Source organism: Apteryx rowi, unplaced genomic scaffold, assembly GCF_003343035.1.
Source record: "Apteryx rowi isolate R43461 unplaced genomic scaffold, aptRow1 scaffold_318, whole genome shotgun sequence".
NCBI classification, from domain to species: domain Eukaryota; kingdom Metazoa; phylum Chordata; class Aves; order Apterygiformes; family Apterygidae; genus Apteryx; species Apteryx rowi.
The window spans coordinates 539,538-563,477 of record NW_020449619.1 but is presented as its reverse complement, the minus strand read 5'-3'; the positions used below and the strand labels follow the sequence as shown (position 1 = coordinate 563,477).

Genomic DNA, 23,940 nt, shown 5'->3' with positions numbered 1-23,940 from the left:
GCGTGTTCTTTTGCAAGTGCAAGGCTCGCAGCCTGCAGACAGCAGTCCCTGGAAAGCAGCGTTGTCTTTAGCCAGGGCAGTACTGATGAGCTGCCTTTGAAATACAGGGTGGTTCAAGTCCTTACATCGCTTCCCTCTTCCCTCTCGAGGGCTGTGTGTGGTCATGCCTGGCTGTGCTGTACTGTGGACCTCTAATGACAAGCTGGTGTCTGCTGGGAGCTGGACTGCCCCCCCCCCTTGCCCTTGGGACAGGCCCCTGTGCCCCAGCTCAGCCCAGCTTGCTATGGCTGGGGGGGGTGATTTTAGGGCCCAGGGCAGTTTCACCCTGGGCATTGCTCACAGTTGCCAGGGCTGAGGGGGAGCCAGGGCCCTGGGTGCCGCAGAGGTCCTGGGGCTGAGATATTACTGTTTCACTGTAAAATGTAAGTTAAATAGCGGTATGTACGCACCTATATTATCTATCCCAAGAAACACTAATCCTAGGTTATTAGCCTGATTATTAAGTTGCATGAATAGAGATATTAATGTCCTCAGGACCTGATGCTCCCCATGAGTGTGGTGGCTGGAGCCAGCAGTGCCAGGACAGAGCAAGGGGGCTGTGGGCTGAGAGGTCCTGGCAGGGAAAAGTACTGAGACTGCCCAAGCGCTAGTGTGGGCCATGGAAAGGTTTGCTGGTGGTGCATCACATTGGCTGAGTGCCCCTGCTCAGCACAGGGCACCACTGCTCCCCAGCTGAGAAGGATGCAGGAGGGCAGCACTGCTTTGGGCCAATGCCCATGGTGCTTCCTCATCTACTGCAGGACCATGGCCTTCGCCCTCTGCCTCCATTCTGGGGCAAACCCTGAAGTTTAGGGCCCTGCTCGTCACTCTTAAGTAGCCCTTTCCTCCCACTATCCTCCAGTGCTCTCACCTGCAGGGGAGGGAGAAACTTTTCCTTCACCTCCCCTTTTCTGCCCTGGTCAAAGCAGAGCAGGGCTGGGGAGAGCCTGTGCTGCACTGCACAGAGAGATAGGGCTGTGCCTGTACTGTGGCTTGGCAATGCTGCCCCAGAGGACAGGGTGGAAGGGGGGGGAATTATCAGGTTGAAAGTTAAAACTACTGTAAATAACTTCCTGTTTGTTGTTGTCAAATAAAAGTTTTTCATTTTTTGTTTGTTTGTTTTTAAATACAAGGTCTCACTCCTGGGATGGACCAAGTCATTCTTGGATGGTGGCTCTTGCTCCTTCCTTAACACAGTGCTGGAGCACTGCAGGCACAGCTAGCAGCTCCTGCCAAAGCTGTTTAAAAGGTCTAAGGAGCATTTCTGTGCAAGGAAAAGGGGGCAGCACCCAGCACTGGTCTACATCTACTCCACCTTCCATTTGGGCTGACAGCCATTATATACTCCCACCACGCTTGCTCCCAGTGCCTGGGAAGAGGGCAGTGTCTGTCAGCAGTGCAGGAGCAATGCATTTTCTCTCCCTCCTCCTTGCCAGCATTAGGAAAGTGAGTTAGCATCACTGCCTGTCCCTCAGCCAAGAAATTAAAATCTGCAGGTGGCTCTGCTGCACATGGAGGTTCCTGGGCCAGAAAAAGCATGTGGTAGGAGGTGACCTGCTGTGCCAGCTTGAGCCCAGGGCAGAGCAGGCTGCAGCAGGCCCCAGTTCCCTATGGGGTTCTGAACCCAGGTAGGCAGCAGGGAATGGGCAGCGGTTGCTGCAGCAGCTCCAGGGGCCTAACCCTAACCCCAGCCCCAGGTTGGAACATGCACTGGGGCTGCAGCATCCCTACAGCCCAGAGGGGCACAGAAGCTGTGCGAGGGCACTGAGCTGCCTCAGCAGTATGGGAGTGTATGGAGGTACCTGCTGGGGTGTGTCACCCCCCCCAAAGGGAGGCAGCAGAGGCACATAATGGCCCCTCAGGACCCCCTGACTATTCTGTAAGGGCAGCGTGAGGCAGTCAGGCCAAACAGAGCCATGCCATCCCTTGAGCAGCTGGCATGCAGCCATGGCCAGCCTCACTGCTCTGGGAGCAGTAGGGACACAGCGCTTGCACCCATCACAGCACAAAAAGCTGTTGCAGAGCCAGCATTAGCACCATGGCAAGGCAGGGCCCTGGGCTTCTGCACCTGCTCTGGTGCCGACCTGGGCACAGGGCCAACAGCCAGCATGCCTGCCCACATTTCATCTGTTAGCATCTCCTCCACCAACACCTTGTACCATAGTCCCCACAGCTCCTGCCACTTGAGGATACACAGATCACCCAGCAAGTGCAGGGCTTGGTGCTCTTCCCACGGCTCCCCCCCTGCCCTGAGCTTTCCCTGTGTATGCCTGGACCTGAAGCTCTGTACCAGTGCCACCCCCTCCAGGCTCAGACTGTCTGCAGATCAAATGAGAACTAGCACATGTGCAAAAGCTCCAGCAGCCTTAAGGAATATCTCATAAATGCTAAACTGCAGAGCCACTTCTGCCCTCTCCCGGCCGTCCCCTGGGATCCCCACCTTGCTCCCTCCTTGCTTTGCAAGCAAAGGGCCTGGGGCAGGCTTTGGGCAGAGCCTCAGTGAGCTCATTGAGAAAAAGGCTTGTGGCACCCCCCATGCTGCCACCCGCTCCAAGAAGGGGCAATGGGAAAACAATTTAGCCAACCATGGGTTGGTGGGGCAGCAGGTGCCTTCGTGTCATTCTGCCTCATCAGCACTGCTTAGACCCAAAGACAGGGATGTCTCCTCTCCCCCAGCCTCTGGCATGGCCTTCAAGGAGTTCAGGCAGCTGGTAAGCTGAGCACAAATACACAGTACCTTTAAAGCAGTGATTGCATATCTGCAGCAAGATCAGGAACACCGTATCTGTCCCCCTGATAAGCCATGAACACAATGGCTGAGAGCCACGACAGAGATGGCACTAACCATCACTCACTCTTTCTGCTCAGGCAGCAGCTGGCACTCATGCTCCTCAGTGCAAAGGAACCTTCCCCATACTGGACTGCACAGTACCACCAGGTCCCAGGAAGCAGGAAAGTCTCATTCTGCTATCTCCATGCTTGTGAGGGCAGATCCAGTTGCCTACCATATGCTCACATTTGCTTCTAGTTAAAAAAAAAAGCCTTGTTAATACAGTTTTCATACTTCTCATGACAGAGCCAACACTTCCCATGAAAATACATATACGGGGGTATAAGGCTTAGGGAGACCCTCACAGCCAGATGCATCCCCCATTACTGATGTGAGCAGTCAGCACATGGTGTCATGCAGGCACTCCAACAAACTATGCCACAAGGCTGAGCCACTCTGTGAAAGAGCAAGATAAAGTTATGGGGTCACAAGGGTCCTGGGGCCCCCCAGGGACCTGCCTGCCAGTGGTAGTATGAGCAATTATCTTTCTCACTGTCTGATTTCCTGCCATACTCCTCTTACCTACTGAACTGAATAATTCAGGGAGAATCTCCCCTACCACTTTTTAGACTCCTGGCATAGAGAGGCCTGCTTAGCACAAGCTTGGTTTCATATCACTCTCAGTTTTCAGTGCTGCATAGTATACTTGGATGGAGCAAAAGGTGCTGAGATGGTGTCAAGGGACTACCAGAGACAGTCCAGCAGAACACGCTACTTCCAGGAAAACCTACATCACAGAGCAGACAGTAGTTTCCAAACAAGTTATATTAAAACACAGCTGACAAAAGCAGCTCTTATCTGAAAGCAATAGCTGGAGGGGGGCTCATAATCAACTGCAGCAGTCAGGCCTGGAAATAAACCCAATATAAAGACAAGATGTAGTGCAAGGGGTCTTTAAGCTCAAACAGCCAGGCACTTCTCCCTGGCTCTTTCCCAGCACCGTCAGGGAACAGAGGTGCAGGTTCAGCCCTCAGCTGTGCTGGCTGCTGCTGCTCAGTGCCAGCTGAGTTGGAGCACTTCACCAGGGACAACTTGTCCCAGCTGTGCCCTGCCTCACTGCCAGCCTGAGCTGCAGGGGCTTACAGCAAAGGCTCCTGGCTACACCATCCACCATGCTCACATCTAATCAAGCACAAATCCCACCTCTTAAAAGCATAGGAGCTTGGTCTGGGACACTTGTTCCAGACCTTGAAACACCAGCATCTTTCAGAGCTTGCCACGACAAACTCCCCTCTCTGGAGCTCCTGGGCAGCTCCCAGTACAATCCCAAAGAGATAGACACTGGAAAGGTCCCATTTTTCCTTGTAGTGCTATTTCCATTAGCAAAAAGACATCAGCCTAAACACAAGGCTTCATTTCCACAAGGTTTCCTGAGGAATTAAATTGACACTTCTAGAGTGCTGGGGGGAAGGCATGTGAGAAAAGGACTCCTCAGATGCTGAGTTTCTTTAGCCAGGAATGTGAGGTTCAACAGCATAATTGCACCATCAGAAAAAAAATGAGTTTGAGGTTAAAAATTCCAAATTGTCCTAATTGGGGATAAACCTCTAAGTAGCTTCAAGGAGTGGGTTTTTAGACTGAAGATTGTTGTCATAGCCCTGACACATTTAGTGTACTTCAGTCCTTTTAATCACAGCAACATTCTTAAAACATCGTTTTCAACCACTGAAAACCAAATGGATCAGCAGGTTTAATCAGATGAGGAACACATGCTCTCATTTCCCCCCCACACACACAGCTGCACTAATGGGACAGTAATTCTGGTGCCCACAACATCAAGGTCAGGTGGACCCCAGGCTTTAGATAAGCACAAAGCTTGAAGTATGAAGTTCATATTCTCTCCTTCAGCCATCTAGAGACATTTCCTTTCTGCCTATTGCCAAGACTCAAGAGCAGGTGAGGGAAATGTGCACCTCTCTGCAAGCTGACACATCACCAAAAGCCAACAGTGCACCACCAGCCTGGAGCTGGGGGCAGCAGTTGCTTTGTCACCCTAAGCAGGGGCAGGATCCAAGCTGCACACACAGCCCCATCTCTGGATGGCAGGGGGCTCCCAGGGCACCAAAGTGTGCCAGAGCAACAGGTGAACTGGCTTATCTAGGAAATAGCACTGCCAACCCACAACAGCCATGCAGTTGGAGCACACTGCATGTCCCTCCAGAACACCAGCAATCTTGCTTCAACCTCCAACCATTAACCATAGACACCACTTTAAGAATTAGTTTTCAGTTTGCCCTAGAGTTGGGAAGAAGCCCATCAAAACCAAACAAGCATACCGAGGGAGGAAAAACTGCAGACAGCTATGAATTGAGACTGTATTTGTTTATTTATTTTTTTTTAAATGGTAAGTCAGCCAGCTGTCCTTGCTGCTGTAAGTTCTGGTCCTCCAAGGTGGCAAGGAAACAGAATGGAAGTCAGGCAGACACACACACTTGCTTCCAGATATCCAGGCTTGCTCAAGAGATTAGCTATGCAGCACAGTCAGCATTGACATCCTGCTTCACCCATCCTGGCTAGACCCTGGAAAATACACCACAAGCTCTCAGTGCAACTCACCTAGGATGATGAACAGCAGGAAAAATGACCTCTGCCCCTGGGATCAGAGCAGATCATTTGACAACTCAGAAGATGGGCTACTGCCCGCAGACTACCAGCTCAGGAAAAGCAATTTTCTGGGCCAGTCACCTGGCAGTCTGGCTACTTTTGGAAGCATAAGTAAAAATTAATTCACATTTCCACTGTGTTCCCAATTTAAGCACTAGAGATCTCTAAAACTGCAAAAGCCTTACAAACCCCCCAAAACCATACAGTGCAACCCAGCAAGTCAGTATCTCTACCCAAAGATTAAGACCAATGCTGAATTTGAGTCACATTATTTGTGGCCAAGCTTTGACAGGATCTAATTTCATGTTACAAGATTTATGGTAGGTGGGCAGAAGTCTCTAATAGCACATATGCACAGACAATATACAATGTTCACTCAGACATCATTCAGAGTTTTACTTTTATTTATTTTTTTGCCTTCTGAATCACCAACACCCTGGTTGAAACTTCTTTGGGATTCCTCCCCCAACCCCAGGAGGGCAGCACAAGATCTCCCAACTTGTTCAAGCAAATGAATGAAAAAAAAATTCCCAGTGAGATCACTCAGCATGGGGCCAAATGCTTATTTTGAGGGGGCAGCAAAGAATTCAGTGGCAGCAGATCTGGCTTCAAGAAACCAGACTGAAAAGGAGGCCTATAAAGGGGAAAATGGGCTAAAAAATATTTAGCAATCCTTCCTCTACCCAAAGAGCAGGGAGATAAGGAAAAAATAGTCATCTGATTACACACAGGGTATATATTTTTACACACACTTTTACACACATCTAGATATAGTACATGTAAAAATATATGCTATACATATGCCCATTCTCACCAAGGTGCTTTTACTACACCATCTGCACTGTGTGTATGGGCATGTATACGTGTGTATGAATTAAATGTACAGGTACTAAGTGTATATGTGCATATGTACACATACATACAGGCAGGCAGCCTAACATTAGCCACCCTTACCTTCCTCTTTGTACAAAACCCAGTCCTCCCACCCTGTAATACCATTACACTCCCCACCCCTCCCCTGCCCCAGCCCACTTTGAAACAGGTCCCCCAGTGTAGCAGCTTCTTTCTCAACAAGCAATTCAAGGAAAATAATTAAGGGAAGGGGAGAAAAATGAAAGCAAAGTGTGTGGCTCATGCCCATACTTTCTCTGTGGTCCTTCCAGCTCCCCTCCTGTGCCTGGAGTAGGGTACATTTTTCCTCTTGGGATCAGCTGACCAAACACTGCCTCTTCCCCTTTGCCAGCTTATTGCACATGTTTGTTTTCTGGGCTGCATTTCAACACCTCTGCATTACATTCTACAGATCCTGTCATCTTCTCACTTCAATAAAATAGAGGAACACAACCCCACCACACTCTGTCCCTGCCCACCCATCCTCCCCCCACCCACCATCCCCATCAAAAGAAAAAAAAAAAAAAAAAAAATCAAGAAAGGCTGCTTGCTAGCAGAGTGCAACAGTAGTACACACTGAATAGGTGTTCTCTTCAGGAGCTCTGTGGAAGAGAGGTTATTTCTAACACAGTAAACGAAGCCATGCAAAAGGTGAGGAAGTGAGCAGAAGGAGGAAAAATTAAAGGATGAGAAGGAAGAACAAAGGTGAGGAGGAAGAAGAACACAGCATGGCAAGTGCTCAAGGCTTCATGTTTTGTTGTCCTCTTCTTGTAAACAAGCTAATAATTCTCATTAGATAGAACAAGTAAAAAGACTGAAGTTCCAAGTTGAGGAGCTGGACTTTCCAGGAGTCTGTTCAGTCCATTCAGCAACACCACAGCCAGTGAGAGAAAAGAGGGGAGTTTTCTTTTTTTGTTTTTTTTTTTTTTTTTTTTCTAAAAATCTTCATTACTTAAAGCTGAGAGAAAAAAGCCAACTCAGGAGCCCTTTTCAAGGATGGCTCATTGTCTCTAGACTGAATAAATCACACTAGTTTAGAGAGAACCTTTTTTCCTTTTTAATGACTTATAAAAACCACACGGTTCCTTCTTCTGCCTCTCTGCTCAAAGGCGGGTCTGTGCCTCGGGAACGTAGATCTCGATGCTGTCTGCACTCTCTGTGGCTGAGTTCTGCCGGACAGAGGCAGCCCGCTTGGCTGCCATGAGACGCTTGCGAGCTTCCTGGCGTTGCTTGTCTGAATCGGAGGCTTTGTCCCGGTTCAGTTGGGTTTTGGACTTGGCTGGCTTCTTTGGCACTGGAGGGGGTGGTTTCTTCTCTTCCTTTAGGGAGACAGTAAGGAAAACCCCAAATATAAAATAAAAATGCACATACAGAAGGTTGCTCTCTACAGTGGGGACTCTTATAGTCTGTGACACTAAGCAACAGGACTATGAGTAACAGGTGAAAGAAGCAGAAGCAGTTCATGCAAGACACTCATACAATCAGTTTTCTAATTTCTAGAAGTAGATCACCGTGCATTTAGTGGTACAGAGGCCTTTTGTTAAGTGGACTGGGGTTTACAGCCTACTTCTGTGGCCCAGCTGTGGATCAGAGCTTAGACTGGACTTCATGCTGGAACTGCAAAATTTTAATATATGCCCAGTCATAGTACTTTCCTCCCAAAAGTCTGGTCATAAAGCCTGGCCTATGAATGCAGCCCACCCTGCATTTTCAAAAGGTTCCAGGAGATGTTTTACACTACTCAGGACAGATCAGTTACAACCTATTTATGTAGTGCTTAACACTAGAGGCCTCTGTATTACTGCTCCAACAGTATACTACTCATCTCTCCAGTCTTCTCCCCATCATAACACTTTTTCCCCTTGTACAAAATTGTTTCCATTATTACTCAAGAGGAATGTTCTTAATGCATTGCAAATTGTGCCTACATGCACAGGGAGGATGGCTGATGGACATTGCAGTTGCTTACCTGACCAAGTGTTAAAAGCATCAGGAAGGGCAGTTACATTATAGAGGGATTACATGGCACAAGTGGGAGACGGTAGAGATTTTACAGATTTTTCTGTTTGCAGATAGAAATAAGAGAAAGACCTCTGATACCCCAAACATTTGTGAGGTGTTCTGGCCACTCTAAACTGCCCCACACTCACCTTTCTCTCCGGTGTCTCTGCCAATTGCCAGCTGTTAGCTTTCAGGTGGTACAGCTCATCAAATTTCATGCTGATGTCTTCAATGGACAACTGCAGGAGATCCCAAAACCCAGCTAGGTCCTGAGCTGTGGGTCTGGGATTGGCATTAGGGTTCTACATGGAAAAGCATTAAAAAAGGTTTATTAGAGAATATACCCTCTCTGCCAACTACAGCAGTCTGGGCAGTTTACAAATTCACCTTCTGTAATTCTATCCCTCCTGATAACTAAAACTTCAAATCCCATAGAAGACATCAGCCTTAAATGCACACAGACAAGGCCATTATTTACAGCCAAATGCTTTTTTGTCTAAAGATCTGGATGGTATTTTTCTCACAGGAGTCCGAAGAAGAATCCTGAAAAGGCACCCTGATAGCAGAAAGCAATAGCTCCATTATTTCAAAGGCTTCCCTGGCTAGTACTAATCCCACAGCAGCATCCAAGTGAAGGCCCCTAGAACACACTTCAGAGTTAAAACACTTAGTTTCTTGTTTAGATATCCTGATTTCAGGCAGAGTAATAATGGAACAGGAGCTGGACAGCACACAATGTGCCTCACAGCTAGTAACACTTGGAGAACTTGCATGTGCCACTGTACAGAAATATAGCTTGTCACAAGCAAAGTGATTTTGCTACATTCCCTGGCAAAACAATGTGGAAGTGTATCATTAATTTTCAAATTAGGTTGAAAAATTAAGTACTAAAGTAAATTTCCGCCAAATAAGAACAGAATTTCCCCAATTCTGAGGCATCTGAACTGCCATCATAGCCCTGGATTGTCTCAGAGAAACAAGGGATCAGAGGTAAGTTGGCACACAAACTGTCAAAGGAAGACCTCAACACAGAGCTTTAAAAGCCTGGCTGATACTTTTGTTGCTGCTAATTTCTCAGCTATGATCAGCCAGAGATCAGCAAGCAGATGTTCAGCACTTCACCCCTTCCTCTTCTTCCTGAGTTTCTCTAAGTTTCTTTCAAGCAAAGGGGAATTCACCTCTGAGGAAGTTAGTGAATCCATAACATGGTAAAACTTGAACCTGCCTCCTGTTCTCCCTGCAAAACTCCACACAGACCCCTATCTATCCCCAAGCTAGCCCCATTTTGTTCTCAGCAAGGGCAAACCCTTGCATTACATTTGAAGAAATCAAATTCAAGCAGTGCTTTACAATCATCCAGGGACAGTCCTGTGGAGATGATTAAGCCATCTACATAATCCACATGCAAAGCAAGCATGTTTAGAGAGGAACTGTAGGCTTTTCAAACACCTTCCTATTTGGGAAAACCTCTGTGATTCAGCTCGAAAAGCCCTTTAGGAGTAGAGAATAAAGAGGTTGTTTCCAGGACACACAGCAGTATGGCTAGGTGAGAATTCAGACTCAAAGAGTCTCAGACAGTGTATTTAGCATGCCCTGATCAGCAGTTCAAGGGAAATTCCCCTGTGCTCACATGAGCACCAGAAGGAATTGTAAACACTCATCCCTGAGCAAATGACAGCCTAAAAATTGCACGTTCAGAATAGACATTGAAGATGTCAGCCTCCCACTGCCCAGCTGCTGTTTAAAAACAGCTTTCATCCATCATGGCATGATTGTCAGGTTGCAGGACACAGCTGCTTTGGCTTTGCTGTACAGCACTGTTGCACTGACAGTAGCCTGTTAATAGCCACTTATATTCCTGCAGTGCTGTTTAGACAAATACAGCCCCCTCCCCCAAATCAGGAGAAAGATCTGGACTCACCAAGTTTTGTTCACAGAGTCCATGGAATTGCTGGAACTTCTGTGACATTAGTAACTGTGCACTGCCCACTGCACTGAGGACTTTTCCTAAGACTATGGGAAGAAAAAAGTCTTGGTTAAACAGATTGTTAAATGCAGCAAGATACCTCCTAACAATTGTTTAATTGGGATTACATTTGTTCTGTGATTAAAATTGTCCTTTTCACTCTTTGTTTTAGGACGGTCACACCGATGATAGCCTACTATGATAAATACTGAGCTGCTCCCTTGTCTCAGTATAATGATTTCCCCTTATTCTTCTGCCACCAATCACCAGGATAGCTGAGACCATTTTGGGTGGCAGATAATATTTTCTGTTTGGAAGAAAGTTGGCTGAGGAAGTGCCAAGTTGAGGAATTCTTGGAGAGCTTTTAAACACCTTCCTTCCTCTGTTTCATTAGGAAAGGAGTTTCAGAGATCCCCACAGAACTAACTGCTGCCAGGGAAAGAAGCTCTATTCAAACTGCAGTCAGTAGCTTTCTCTGCCATCTACTATTGCTCCTTCTAGGGCAGCCCAAAAGCAGACCAACTGCACTGAGATCATTACATTAGAGCCTGAAGAAAGGCTGAAGGCCATTTAAGATACTATCAAATGATCCACCAGCACAACTTCAGTGACCTGATCTACAGGCACATGCTCACAGATCATAACCTGCTCTTCCACTCGCATATGAGGTAAAGGTGGCAAAGGCAGGAGATCAAACTCCAACCTTCATTTACCAGAAGAATTTCAAGTATCAACAGGCTATGGCTTTCAATCATGACATTTTTAAAATCCAGGACTTGATGCTGTTCTCAGTGGGATCTCCAAGGAGCCTCTGGATATGGTTATATTCCTCTACTCATTAATGGAAAACAACACTGTATGAGACTTTCCCTTCCAAAAGGGCACTGGGAGACCCATGATGGATGCAAATGCTCCATGAACAGAGATGAACTGATGCCCCTCTCCCTCCCTGGCCTGCTGCTGCATCTACTGAATCAATTTAGAATGTCTGAAGGTCTACATTTGGCAAGGGTAAGCCAGGCTTTCTCCATACCCTCTAAATTCTTGTTACATAACTTACTAGGAGATTGCTCTTAATGCTACAGATAACACTGCGGTAGTCCCAGTGTACAAGGCTGCAAGAGAGCACTCTGGCCACAGGCAGAACAAGGACAACCTGATATATCCCATGTCCCGAAGCAGGCAGAGCCCTGGCACTGCCTCTCCAACTTTGCAGCCAGTACAGCATCTTAGTGCAATAGGGTTTGAGATTAGCTGCCCCCACCTCCCAGCAATAAGAGTGAGCTACAGCTGGGTCTCGTCATCATTTCACCTTATTAACAAAGATCAAACAGGCCCAAAATAAAGATCATGCCCTCTGCAACTGAGTACCTAAGTTTTCACTGTGTGCACCATATGCACTCTCTTCACCACAAGCAGCAGAGTTTTGTTTACTCATTTGAAAATATAAGAACAAGCCATCCCAGGGACTGAACCCTATGCAATTAGATGGCCTTGTGTTCACCATGCATGTATTTTTGGTGTATTTAGCATAAATTAAATGAAGGTTGCCTATATGAAGCAGCCTCTTTGCTGTGAGGACAAGTCCACAGATTCAACAGATCAAACAGGTTCAGAAGTTGTAGTTCTCTCTGCCTCACTGATAAATAGACTTTCATAAGCCAGCTTGAACAAAACAGGACAGGCAGGAAGAAAGATCCCATTGCCTCCCTAAAAGCAATCTATTCAAGTGTTTAGATGTCTTGACTGGTCAGAAGCTGCCATCATCCCCTAAAGACTTCCCTGCTGCATCGTGGTATTATTTCCTACTCCATCTGCAAGAAAAAGCTGGGGACATGCTCTATGCCTTCTCTCCCTTTCTGTCCTTTTCAAAGATAAATTGTTCCTTGCTGCATACTCACCTCCCTGTTCTATCCTACCCTGCAGGCTACTAGCAGTTTAACTGCAGAAAGCTGATCCCAGTATTCAGCTGCAACTCTTTCTTAAAGGAGGAGCTGCTAGGCTGCTCCAGCTTGGTGTCCGGAAGTTAGCAACACCTACCTTCTTCAGAGAGATTGTTCTCTTTGGTCTCCTGGTCCATCTGACGGCACCACCCTTCTAACCGCTCTGTTTCTGCCTGCAGCAGCTTCAGAAACCAGTACCCATCCCGCCGGCAGGCTCCTGGCTGTGTGGGTTCTGATGGTGAGGTGGAGGAAGTCTCAAGCCAAGGGTCAGGAGGAGGGAGAGAAGAAGGCTCCAGGGCTGGGTCACTGTTATCTCCATAGGAGAGGTTTCTCTTAATCTGTGAGGGTTTGGCTGGTTGCCTGGTACTGGCATCAACACTAACAGAGTTGTGTTGGGGGCACTCAACAAGGCTTCTCTCAGATGATTTACAGCTAGAGTTATTAGGTTCTTGTGTGTCAGAGTCTGTATCCTGTTTGGAGGACATGCTGCGAGAGTGGCTGTTTCTAGAGAGCAAAAGCAAACATCAGATGGCAAAACTCAACCTGGTTGGCTTCACATGTTACAATAAAATGCATTTGTTTATGATATCTGCAGCTGAGCCTCATCCCCACAACCTCCCCCTCCTCACACACAAACACACACACCACACATTCAGACAGACAAAATTATAAGGTTGCCTGCTTACTGCAATAGGCCATTCAGACAAGAGGACTGACGCACATCTATAATTACATCTTGGACTCTCCTTTTTTATTATTTTTAAAAGCTTCAAACTCCCATTGATTTGGCTGTTTACAGAACAAGTACTTTTTGCAGTAGGTACGTGCTGTGGAGAAAGAGCACTCAATAGACCCCCCCCCATTCGACACCATTCGTATTGAAACAAAGATGGGGAGAAGAAGGTCTAAGTGTGGGAAGCGCAGTTCAAAAGAAAGGAGTAAGAATTACAAAAGCCTGCGTCTTTCACTTACCGCCACTCGTCCTCTACCTGTACCCCGATGGACTGGAATTTGGTGGCTGGCGGAGGAGGCTCCTCTTTTGCCACTGGCTGAAGGCAGTCAACCTTATTAAACAAAAAAAATACAGACAAAAACATACACAAGAACTTGCTGCTGGAATTCACATTAGTCGACCAGGAGGAGCACTGCACAGACACACAGCATGCTGACGCTACATGCCAACTGAAGGGCAGTTTTAGGAGAGGCACAAGGCTACTGCTCAAGTCAGCCTCTACGTGTGCATCAGAACTGTATTTGGCCTGGCTCCTGCCAGGCATCTGCTCTGAAGACTATCAGGCTCTGCCACCTGCCACTGTTTGCATGGCAGCAACATGCTGGGAAGGGCTGTGTATTCCTGAGGGAGCAGCTGTGTGTGGCATACAACACAGGCAAAGGCTAAGAGCTTCAAGAGAGGGCAGCAATCTGATTAAGATAGACAGACAAAGCCCAGTCTCCTTTCTCTCAGGGACTGACACCTTCCATAGCCCTAGATAAGAGGGTTAAGAGGTTTTAGGAAGGAAATCCAGGCAGTGAGGCAGATGGCTTAGGAACAGTCTTGGGGAAAAAAAGGGGGGGGGAAGGAAGAGGCCAAGTTAGTCACCTCTGTAATAAGAGTTCTCTTGCCTGCCATTCAGTATGTGTTGTATTCCACTAGTTGTGCAGAGAAGACTTCACTGTAACATGTATCTAACTGGCCAGCTAGCCTTGCTGCAAAGCCAAGGAGAACTTAATACAGAGCTTTATCATCATCAAGGACAGACAATGAGTGCTGGCAGAGCTCCCAGCACATACAACACTCACTACACTCAATTACAGACAAGATGGGAGACTACAGACTGACCCCAGCTTGAAGTGTACAAGCCTAAGGGTGAAAGTTATGAGAACAACAGGGACAACAGCTGAAAGGGTGTCTGACAGCACTTGCATCAGTGCACACACATGGTGGCCACAAAGCACAGATTCTGCATTCAGGCTTGCCAAAGTGCTGAAGTTCCTATTTGCAGGTTGTAACCTGCAGCACTGAATGAGTACTTTGGGACAGAACTGATGCTTACAGTAGTTAGTATCTGAGAAATCTGTCCACACAAGAGGGACAATTGCAGATGACTTAAAAAGTTTGCCAAATAAAGCAAGTATTTACTCTATTCCAACTGCCTCTCATTTGAGTGCATAATCAACAGCTCTTTTGCATTGATTTGCAGAGTTAAAAACTTCCAGCAAGAAAAGCAGCAACCTGTTGGCACAGACAGCCAACACAGGGGAATGGTGGACACTGTGGTAGCACTCCTTCCTGTCTACAGCCTTGTAAGCCATTTCACACTACATACACCCTAAATACATATAGATCTTAAGTAGAAGGGTCTGCCTCAGAAGAAAATTGCCCCTAGAACCATGATGTACAAGGAGCAAGTTGACTTTAAATAATACATAGTAAAGACCACAGTATCAGCACATGAATATCTGCAGCAAAAAGCCTCTTTAAAGAAAGAGGTTCACCCAGTTAACAGGTTTCCAACTGTGTTATGAAATACTTTTTAATTTTGTTCTAAAATAACTTATTCCTTTCTTGTCTGTTATAAGAACATTTTGCTGCATTTCACCTCTGGGTACATGGTAAGTTGGTTCTACAAGCCATTTAATTTCTTTTGGTATTTTGGGTGGGTTCAGATGCACATTTGGCTACACACAATGCACACACTAAATTGATGGGTTAAGGACATTCCTTAGAACATAAAGGAGAACAAACTATTCCATACTTGTATTCCTATAGACGACAGCTTTCTTTTGGGGATGTTCTCCACTTTAGGCTCTTCACTAGTCAGAGTCCCTTTGTCACTTTTCAAAGTTGCATTTTTCTGGGGTAATTCTGGAGTCTCTCTAGCTGGAGCCACAACACTGCCTCTTGTCACGCTGGGTGTCCTGGTACTGTCCAAGCTGTCTGAAGAATTGCTCAGTCCTGACTGGCTGGTCACCTCGCTCTTGTGGTCCTGGCTATCCAGGTAGGTGTCTTGTGCCGATTCAGTGCTGCTCTGCACAGTGACAGAGATGAACGGCTTTGATGTGGTCCGAGGTGGGACAGGAGGTGGAGTCTTTTTATATGCCACTAGGCATGATGAACCTGCAGTAATGGAGGTGGGAAGAACGGAGAATGCAAGAGACAGATTGGAGAGAGTGACAGATACAGTAAAAGAGAAAGAAAAAGCAGGTCAGTTACAACATTCAAGAGACACCCTCCAAGCAGAAGCTTGAGGCAGAAATACAGAAACAGTCTACAGCCAGCAGCTCGCACTGGATAACCCAAATCAAAGCATAAGGGGAAGCGGAAGGCAGAGCCAGAGCTAGCTTGCAACAAAAGTCAAAAGAAATGCTTTGATGTGTGAAAGGTTGGAAATAGAAAGGAGATATAGAAAAGCCTCCCAAGAATGCTACAAGATTTGGCAGGTGCAAGTCTCCAGGTGGGGGGAACTCTGGTTAAAGACTATGTTTTAGGGTCCTAGGACAGCCGAGTATCTCAGCTCTTTGTTCCCATCAGTTGACAAGTTTCAGTGTCTGGACCAGGCTGGCGTTTTTTCCTACAAAAATGGAAAGAAGCCATAAAAACTGTTAGACACTGATGTTAGGAATGTATGTCTGAAGTACTTTAAGAATCTAGCTGCCACATTTCCACTTATATGCCCAGAGATGCCGAGAAGCACTGCAACAGTCTTGCCGAGTGCCTAGGCACCTTCACAGGCAATGGCAAATTCTTTTGCCTGAATGGCAAAGTCTCTTGCAATTTTGACTCAGGAAGCAGGAAACACACTGTATCTAGCACCTTCCTCCACATGTATCTCTACTCAGAAGACAGGATTAGTCAGGTAGGTGAGCTTGTGGGATGCGGTGGGTCTGAAAAGGGCCATGAACATCATCCCTAGGATTTCAGTCCCAAACAGTCCAAATCTAACTGCAACACCCAGCCAGGAAACAGAGTTCCAATCTTGTCACAAGGACAGTTACTAGAAACACCTAAAAAATCCCACTCTACCAAAACTGTTGCCTGAACAGATCACATCATGACAAAACTGTGATCTTTGAACAGACCACATGAGATACACACTTGTGCCTTCCAGGACCCACTAGAATAGAAGCACAAAATCCTAGAACACCAGACGTTGGAAGGGACCTCTGGAGATCACCTCATCTTACCACAGCCCAAAGCAACTTAGATCAGATTGCTCAGGGCTTTATCCAGTTGAGCTCCAAGGATCTGAGGATGGAGACCCCACCACCTCTCTGGACCCATATCCCAGTGTTTGACCACCCTCACTAGGAAGAGATTTTTTTCTCCTACCTGGGTAAAGCCACAAGCCCCAACTTTAATGGCACAGGTATTAAGGCATGAGCAGTACAAGTGTCAGCACACTTTTGCTGGAATTAAACCTTGATTGAACCTTTCCTTTTTAGATATGAAGATCAATTGCCCCAAGACAGGTAAGAAGGACCAGGCCTTTTGCTAGCATAGCTAAGTCCATGTCAAAAGGGAGAGGACAGATGGGAAAGAGGCAGTGTGAGAGGCAAAAAACACTCCCATGGAATTTGTATCCATAACCATCTTTCAGTACCTAGTCACAGCACATTGAAGGAACATGAAGAGCTGCTAACACAGGACTAAGTCACTTAAACAGAAACTACTGAACCTATGTTTAGGCTGTTAACCAGACTGCCTTTCACAGTATGGATCTGGGCAGGATCTCAGAAAGGCACAAGAGTAATACCAGTTACCTCCTGCCCCACGATATACTAAGTCCAGCACAAACTGAGCAGTGTCATGACTGTCACAGGAGCAGGCGCAATCCCTGACCACTCATCCCAGCCCTTATGCCACCTACTGCTGCATGCTCTGCATGACCGCAAGATCGACTTGCAATGGGGAACTGCCTAGCTGAAAAATAACCAGGACAAGCTACTTTGTTTGGGGACTGTGTTATTTTTCAGCTTGATCAGTTCCTGATGGTATTCATGGTGCTGCCAAAAACAGAGTAAACTGCTTAGGCCAGTCTGAGCCCACAACTGCTGGATGTCCAGCCGGGACAGGAGCACATTATGCAATGTAAAAACCATCCACCATAATTTCCTAAAAGGTCAGATGCAAGTGCTCCAGGTTGTCCCGTTTACATGCCCAAACATAGCTATTCAGCCAATATGTTATTCAATCATGTAACTAGAATGCAAGTGGTACTGGAAGCTCACCACTAATGGATGACTAAAAGGCCACCAGCATTTTACTTCCTACTGGTCAGTCCCAAATCATTCCCTTTTCTTTGCGGAGTGGAACCTCATGCATTCAGGCCAGCAGCCTTTGCTGCAGACACTGGAGCAGCACCAGCTCAGAACTGTCTTGCTCCTCTAAGTAATTCAAGATGATCATCAGAGCGCTGCTTCTGGCAGTGGTACCAGATTACACGGTCCCTGACCCTTCTTTGGCAAAAGCATTTGCACAACCACATGCTGAACTGCACCACAGAGTTAACCTGTACCCAAAGCTGCTTTACAGCATCTGGTTCATCATGCAACTGCACAAACTGCCAACACAGCATAAGGCAGGGAACTGCTAAAGCAACACGGTTACTGTGTGACTGCCCAGGTTCCCCGCTGGACATTCCCCAAAGCTTCCCTAGGTGTAGCATAGATGTGGCCAGAGTAAAGCTTGTTACAGATGTTTTGCCTGTCCTGCCCTTCCAGCAGGAGCCTGGGCTACACCTACCCAGTCACAGAACATAGTCTGCTATACTGGTAAAGCATTCCTCATGCAAGTACAGCTAAAACAGTTTTGACCCTTAACAGAGCCCTCCTCTTCCCCCACCAGGTTCTACTGCTAAATAACCTCTCTTGGTGCGTGCTGAAATAACTCAACTGCCATGGACACCTACTTGTCCAGAAAACACCTCTGAAGGCTACTCTGGCAATCGGAAGGAAAAAGAAGATTTCAACCCCAGACACACACTGGAGAAAGCACAAGAGCAATCCAAGTGTTTTGCTTCTCAGCACTCACAGCTGCCTGCTGGAGCGGAGCAGCACAGCAGAGCTGGTGGACACTGCTGGAGCTCCAGCAGGTCAGAGTCCAGCTAGCTACAATGGCAAGAGAGAAGGAAGCCATTGAGCACTCCACAGACAAGGATGAGAAGTGCTCACACGATCATTTTGTCAGTGCTGCCAACAGAAGAGCAGCAACTTAAATAGTCATGTCAGTTCCTGGGCCATGTCTGAAACCTTGTCTGCACAGCTCATACTAACAGAGGTGTGTAGGAGCAACTTGAGCTAAGCAATAGCAGAAGTACCCCTTCATAAGCTATGGCCACACTACCAGAAAGCAGGAAATTCATCCTGCCAAACATTACTGTACCAGGAGGCTATGCTGGCTCTTATCGAGGACAAGCACAAGCCACCCACCCAAATGGGTGGGTGGAGAGAGCCCATTTGTATGACCCTCTGATTAAATACCCTTTTTTACTCTCTTGCATGGCCTCTGGTCTTTCCCATGTAGTAGTGCACAGCCCTGGAGTGCCAGATGTGCCAGGATCTGCTGTGATGTCTCCTGCCACGCCAACAGTGAGCCTCTATGACATTGTCCAGGTTGCGGCAGCATGAACAGGAAGAGTTTGTGTTTCACCTCTGCTGGCGTGTTTACAAGCAGCATAGCTCAGGCTTCCCAGCTGCTGTTTATACCCACAGTGCTGTACTGTAATTAGCAAAGTAAATCAACTGCTCTCCTGATATCAAGCACTGCATCTAGGCAAAACAAGAGAAGGGCAGCAGAGTTCTGCTTAAGCAGTCACCATTTCAGCACAGACAGGAAAAGGCAGCAGAATTTCCTGGGGAATCGCAGAATGGTTGAAGTTGGAAGGGACCTCTGGAGACCATCTACTCCAAAACCCCTGCTCAAGCACGGTCACCTACAGCACGTTGCTCAGGACCACATCCAAGCAGGTTTTGAATATCTCCAGAGAAGGAGACTCCACCACCTCTCTGGGCAACCTGTTCCAGTGCTCTCTCACCCTCACAGTGAAGAAGTTTTTCCTCATGTTCAGATGGAACTGTCTGTGTTTCAGTTTGTGCCTGTTGCCTCTTGTCCTGTCACTGGGCACCACTGAAAAGAGTCTGGCTCCATCCTCTTTACACCCTCCCTTCGGATATTTGTGTACATTGATAAGATTTCCCCCCTGAGTCTTCTCTTCTCCAGGCTGAAGAATCCCAGCTCTCTCAACCTTTCCTCATAGGAGAGAGGCTCCAGTCCCCTAATCATCTTCATAGCCCTCCACTGGACTTGCTCCGGTAGTTCCATGTCTCTCTTGCATTGGGGAGCCCAGACCTGGACACAGGACTCCTGGTGTGGCCTCACCAGGGCTGAGCAGAGGAGGAGGATCACCTCCCTTGACCTGCTGGCAATGCTCTTCCTAATGCAGCCCAGATTACCATTGGCCTTCTTGGCTACAAGGGCACATTGCTGCCTCATGGTCAACCTGGCGTCCACCAGCACTCCCAAGTCCTTCTCTGCAGAGCTGCTGTCCAGCAGGTCAACCCCCAGCCTGTACTGGTGCATGGGGTTATTCCTCCCCAGGTGCAGGACCCTGCACCTTCCCTTTATTGAACTTCATGAGGTTCCTCTCTGCCCACCTCTCCAGCCTGTCCACGTCTCTCTGAATGGCAGCACAGCCCTCTGGGGTATCAGCCACTCCTCCCAGTTTGGTATCATCAGCAAACTTGCTGAGGAGGCACTCTCTCCCTTCATCCAGGTCATTGATGAAGAAGTTGAAGAAGACTGGACCCAGTCCTGACCCCTGGGGGACACCACTAGCTACAGGCCTCCAACTAGACTCTGCACCACTGATCACAACCCTCTGAGCTCTGCCATTCAGTGAAGATCAGTGGTGTTTGGGGTCACAAAGCTAAACTCCAGATTTAGTCTTCCACCTACCAACAGGCAGTAAGAATATGGTTTGTGGTGCCTTATAAAGGGGGAAGTTGCAGCTTCCCCTCTTGTCGTGTTCCCAGCAATCCCTTCATTACATCCTGCTCAGCTGAAGGCCAACAAGGATTTTGCTAAAAGGGAATCCCATAGTACCAGCAGCTGAGTGCCTCCCTTAACATAAGCGTGGGGAACTATATGAGCTATAAAAACAAGGCTATGGCTCCAACAACTAATACAGATGAGGAACACAAAAAGATCAGGAGCCTTGAACAACTGAGGATGCTTAAGAGACTAGTGCAATTAAAAATTACCCCCTCTCAAGCCTTCTGTGACCATAAAACAGGGACTTTGATTGTGCAGCAGACCCAGAAACCACACTTTACCTAAAATGGGCTTAGAAAGCCAAAGTCAGAGTAAACCCATCTAGAACATAATCTGCCCTTCTCCCTCAACACACAAACCTGAATTAAATTTCAGAGGCTTTTTTTAGCATCTGCGGGAAGAGGCAAGCAACTGAAAGAAGCTAAGAGCATCCCAATGTTTTCGCAGGTGCAACGTGCTACTGGAACAACCAAGCAAGCAGCACCCCTGATGGCCCATCAGTGGGTCATCTCATTCTGCTATTTGTCCCTTAGATGCAGCACCATCAGCTGAATTTGCTTGTGAACATCAGCCAACGCTCCAAGAAGGTGCTGAAGAGAATGTGGAAGCATTGCTTAAGCTTCCAGTTCTGCAGCAGGCTCTTCCTGTTCAAAGGACCTGCAGTGGCTGTGCTCCCAAGGCTTATTTAAGCAAGTCCTTAGAAATCACAATTGCGCTGTGGATGATTGACTTTGAGGGGGGGGGCACTGACTTTATAGCTTTCCTTGCATATTTTTAGAAAGCAACACATTTCAGAACAGCACCTTTCACATGACTTCACCTACTGCTTTCTGGAGCTTGGGCAAAATTCACTGACTCAGCCTCCTGCAGAAGAGCTGTTATTTTCAGAGTCTTAGGCTGGAGAGACTTCCTGACCCCCAAACCTGTTGGGCATATTCTCTGTGCTTCTCTCCCTCTCCTTCCGGAGAACCAGGCAATTGCTTCTTGAAAGACTAAAGTGTAGGAGTCATAAAAGAAAATTAAATACAGTACTACTTTAAGAGGCCCCTGGTCAAACACCACCAGGCTGTGCTCACCTGCTCAGTACCTGGCAGACCAGCAAAGGTATTTGGTTTCCAATTTAAGTATCATAATTGCTGTCAAGTGTACATCTGGCATGAAGTGCAGTTAGTTATTTTGTTGTTACTGCTGATTCAATACAGCCTGGTGGTATTTTTAATCATGCCCAGCGATTTCAAGGATCTGTTCAAGTCATCCTCATTTTTAAATTCAAATAATCCTCATTTTTAAATTCTGTCAAAAGCCCCAAATTATAAAGTCAGACTTCCCTCAAACATATCAGCAGGGCTCATATTGCTATTGCTTTCTTGCTCTACGCAGCCCTTCTCCATTAGGGCATCTGACAGAATAATCATGTTTCCTTGTGCATAAAGCAATATATTCTGAAATAGTCCTTCCTACTACAAGATAAGATCATTTGTCTCTTAAATGAAACACTCCAATGATCTTCCAGCAAACTAGAATAGCCACCAGTTGCATTATCCCTTCAGAGACTTTGGGCATGTGCCTTTGGACTTGTGTTTCCAACAAGGTCTCAGACTAAAGGAGTTACATTTAGAAATAGTTTTTAAATGGGAAATGAAATTGGAATAGCCACATTCCAGTTTGACTTCTGATTTTCCATGAACTTACAGAACACTTCAAGGTTGAGACTGCAATGAACTATGGGATGTTTTATTTGTAGAGAGTTTAAGTAAAAGTGATTCCTAGCAGCCACTGAAGACAGGTCGTTATTTTTTGTGTGGTTCACAGCAACTTCCTCAGACCTTATTTTTATTTTCAAAATGAGTGTTTCTAGCCCTTATGACCATGGAGGTTAACAGCACTCAGGCCTACTTGAATCTGTATATGGCCTGTATAAAAGCTGTTTCAGTATTCTGTAGTTTGAGGGTCAAGATTCCTGTATCAGTTAAAGGCACAGGAGAGAAGTCTTACCTACATTTTATTACTGAACAGGAAAACATTTCCATCTAGATACAAGGGGGATCTTTGCATGAAGAATAAGAGGCACTGCTACTACAAGCAAGTTTGAACTTCTGGTGCCCTCTCAGCTGCAAGAAGGGTTCAGTATCACAGTGCATACACTTAACACCTCCAAACATTATTTTCATAGCACAGAGGAACTTGTCAGTGGAGGGCAGCAAGTACAACAGCACAGCTGGAGAGAGCAAGCAGAGAGATCCTGGTTAAAAACTGCACAAGCCTCAGGTTTAGCTGCAAGCTCAAAAGCATTCATGCCAAACCAAACAGACTTCTCTAGAGCAATTAAGTTCCCATAACAAGCTACCTTAGAGCTTCTTGGATGGGGAAGGCAAGGGGATTTAGCTCAATTAGTGGAGAGACCCAGAAAAACATGCTCAAACCATCTCATGCTCCGAAGGAATGGCTACTTTTAGAGGGCAGGAGAAGAATTTAAAGATGTCATACACTAGTTAAACAAAACCACACTCCTGGAAAGCAAAGCTAAATGACTGAGTTCATTTAAAGACAGTTTACTGAAGTACTATAAATACCTACTCCCTCAGTGTTTTCCATTTGTAAATCTTAGCAATGGTTATCTTTGGAGAGCAAGGAAAAAAAATCCTAACTCTCTTATCCACACTACACAGAGGAAAATAGAAGCCTGACAGGGAAGTAAGATGTTCATGGTCAATAAGCCAGCAGGAGAGTCAGAGAGGGATTCTGGAGCTCTCTTGCAGTCTACCTACACTCCAGTGAAGTACAGCCTAAATCCCCATTAATGGATACATCCATGAGCTGTATCACTGGTGAGAAGCTTACCCACATTTCAATCAATGAAACTGTATGCTGTTTCCATGGAAACAGAACATGCTTGTAGTGACCTACAGAGTGATCAGCCCTGCAAGGCTTATCTGAAACCCTTCACTGACACTCAAGAGCAACATCTTTATCTAACCAGCTTGCAACAGCCCTCAGCTTTTGCTTACTGTAACTGCTGTTTCCTTCTAATTTCATAGAGATGATACACAAATCTGACTGTGCTTTTAAGTCAAATTACAGAGTACACTCCAGGTAATGCTTGTTACCAATTAGCCTCCCAGAGAGCTCAAGGGAAGAGTACATGCACAGCTGAAGCTTGGGAGAAAGCACTACCACTTCTGCCCAGACTCACACTATGGTCCTTGCTTAATCCAGACAACCTAGCACAGTTTTGGAGGACCTCACTGGAGAAATTCAAGCTTATGTTGCCCTCACATTGCCTTATTCCTTGGTCATAGCACAGTTCAGCAGCTAGAGCGAGAAGCCCTGCAGCCTGCCTGCATACTGCTAGTCACAGCCAGGACAAGGAGGTTGCTGCCTCATGACTGTCTGTGACCTGTGATGCAAGTTGCTTCTTCTGCCACCTATACAATTAGCTGAGACAGAGTTGTCTCAAGGACAGATAAAAATGAGGTCCTGGGCTGGTGCTTTCTGCCCCTCATCCCTCTATACAGGCAATGGGACATTATGCCCTCACAAGCCTAGCCTCAAAAGCTAAACACCGGTATGTCAGTATGGGAGCATAACCAGAACCAACAAGGAAGCGAGGTGGGTC

At 46.7% G+C, this 23,940-nt stretch overlaps 1 protein-coding gene across 3 annotated transcripts in view; it reads right to left on the bottom strand.

The window, feature by feature from the left end:
- Positions 1–7,302: 7,302 nt before the first annotated feature.
- The window catches only part of DLGAP4 (DLG associated protein 4), a 75,082-nt gene continuing 58,444 nt past the window's right edge, over positions 7,303–23,940 (bottom strand). For all 3 annotated transcript variants that reach the window (XM_026070760.1, XM_026070758.1, XM_026070759.1), the window contains exons 7-12: positions 15,031–15,392; positions 13,247–13,338; positions 12,372–12,778; positions 10,287–10,378; positions 8,515–8,667; positions 7,303–7,683 (exon numbers count right to left, since the gene is read on the bottom strand). In XM_026070760.1, the coding sequence (XP_025926545.1) occupies positions 7,468–7,683; positions 8,515–8,667; positions 10,287–10,378; positions 12,372–12,778; positions 13,247–13,338; positions 15,031–15,392 (1,322 nt within the window). In that variant the 3' untranslated portion in view covers positions 7,303–7,467. The remainder of the gene's footprint in view (positions 7,684–8,514; positions 8,668–10,286; positions 10,379–12,371; positions 12,779–13,246; positions 13,339–15,030; positions 15,393–23,940) is intronic.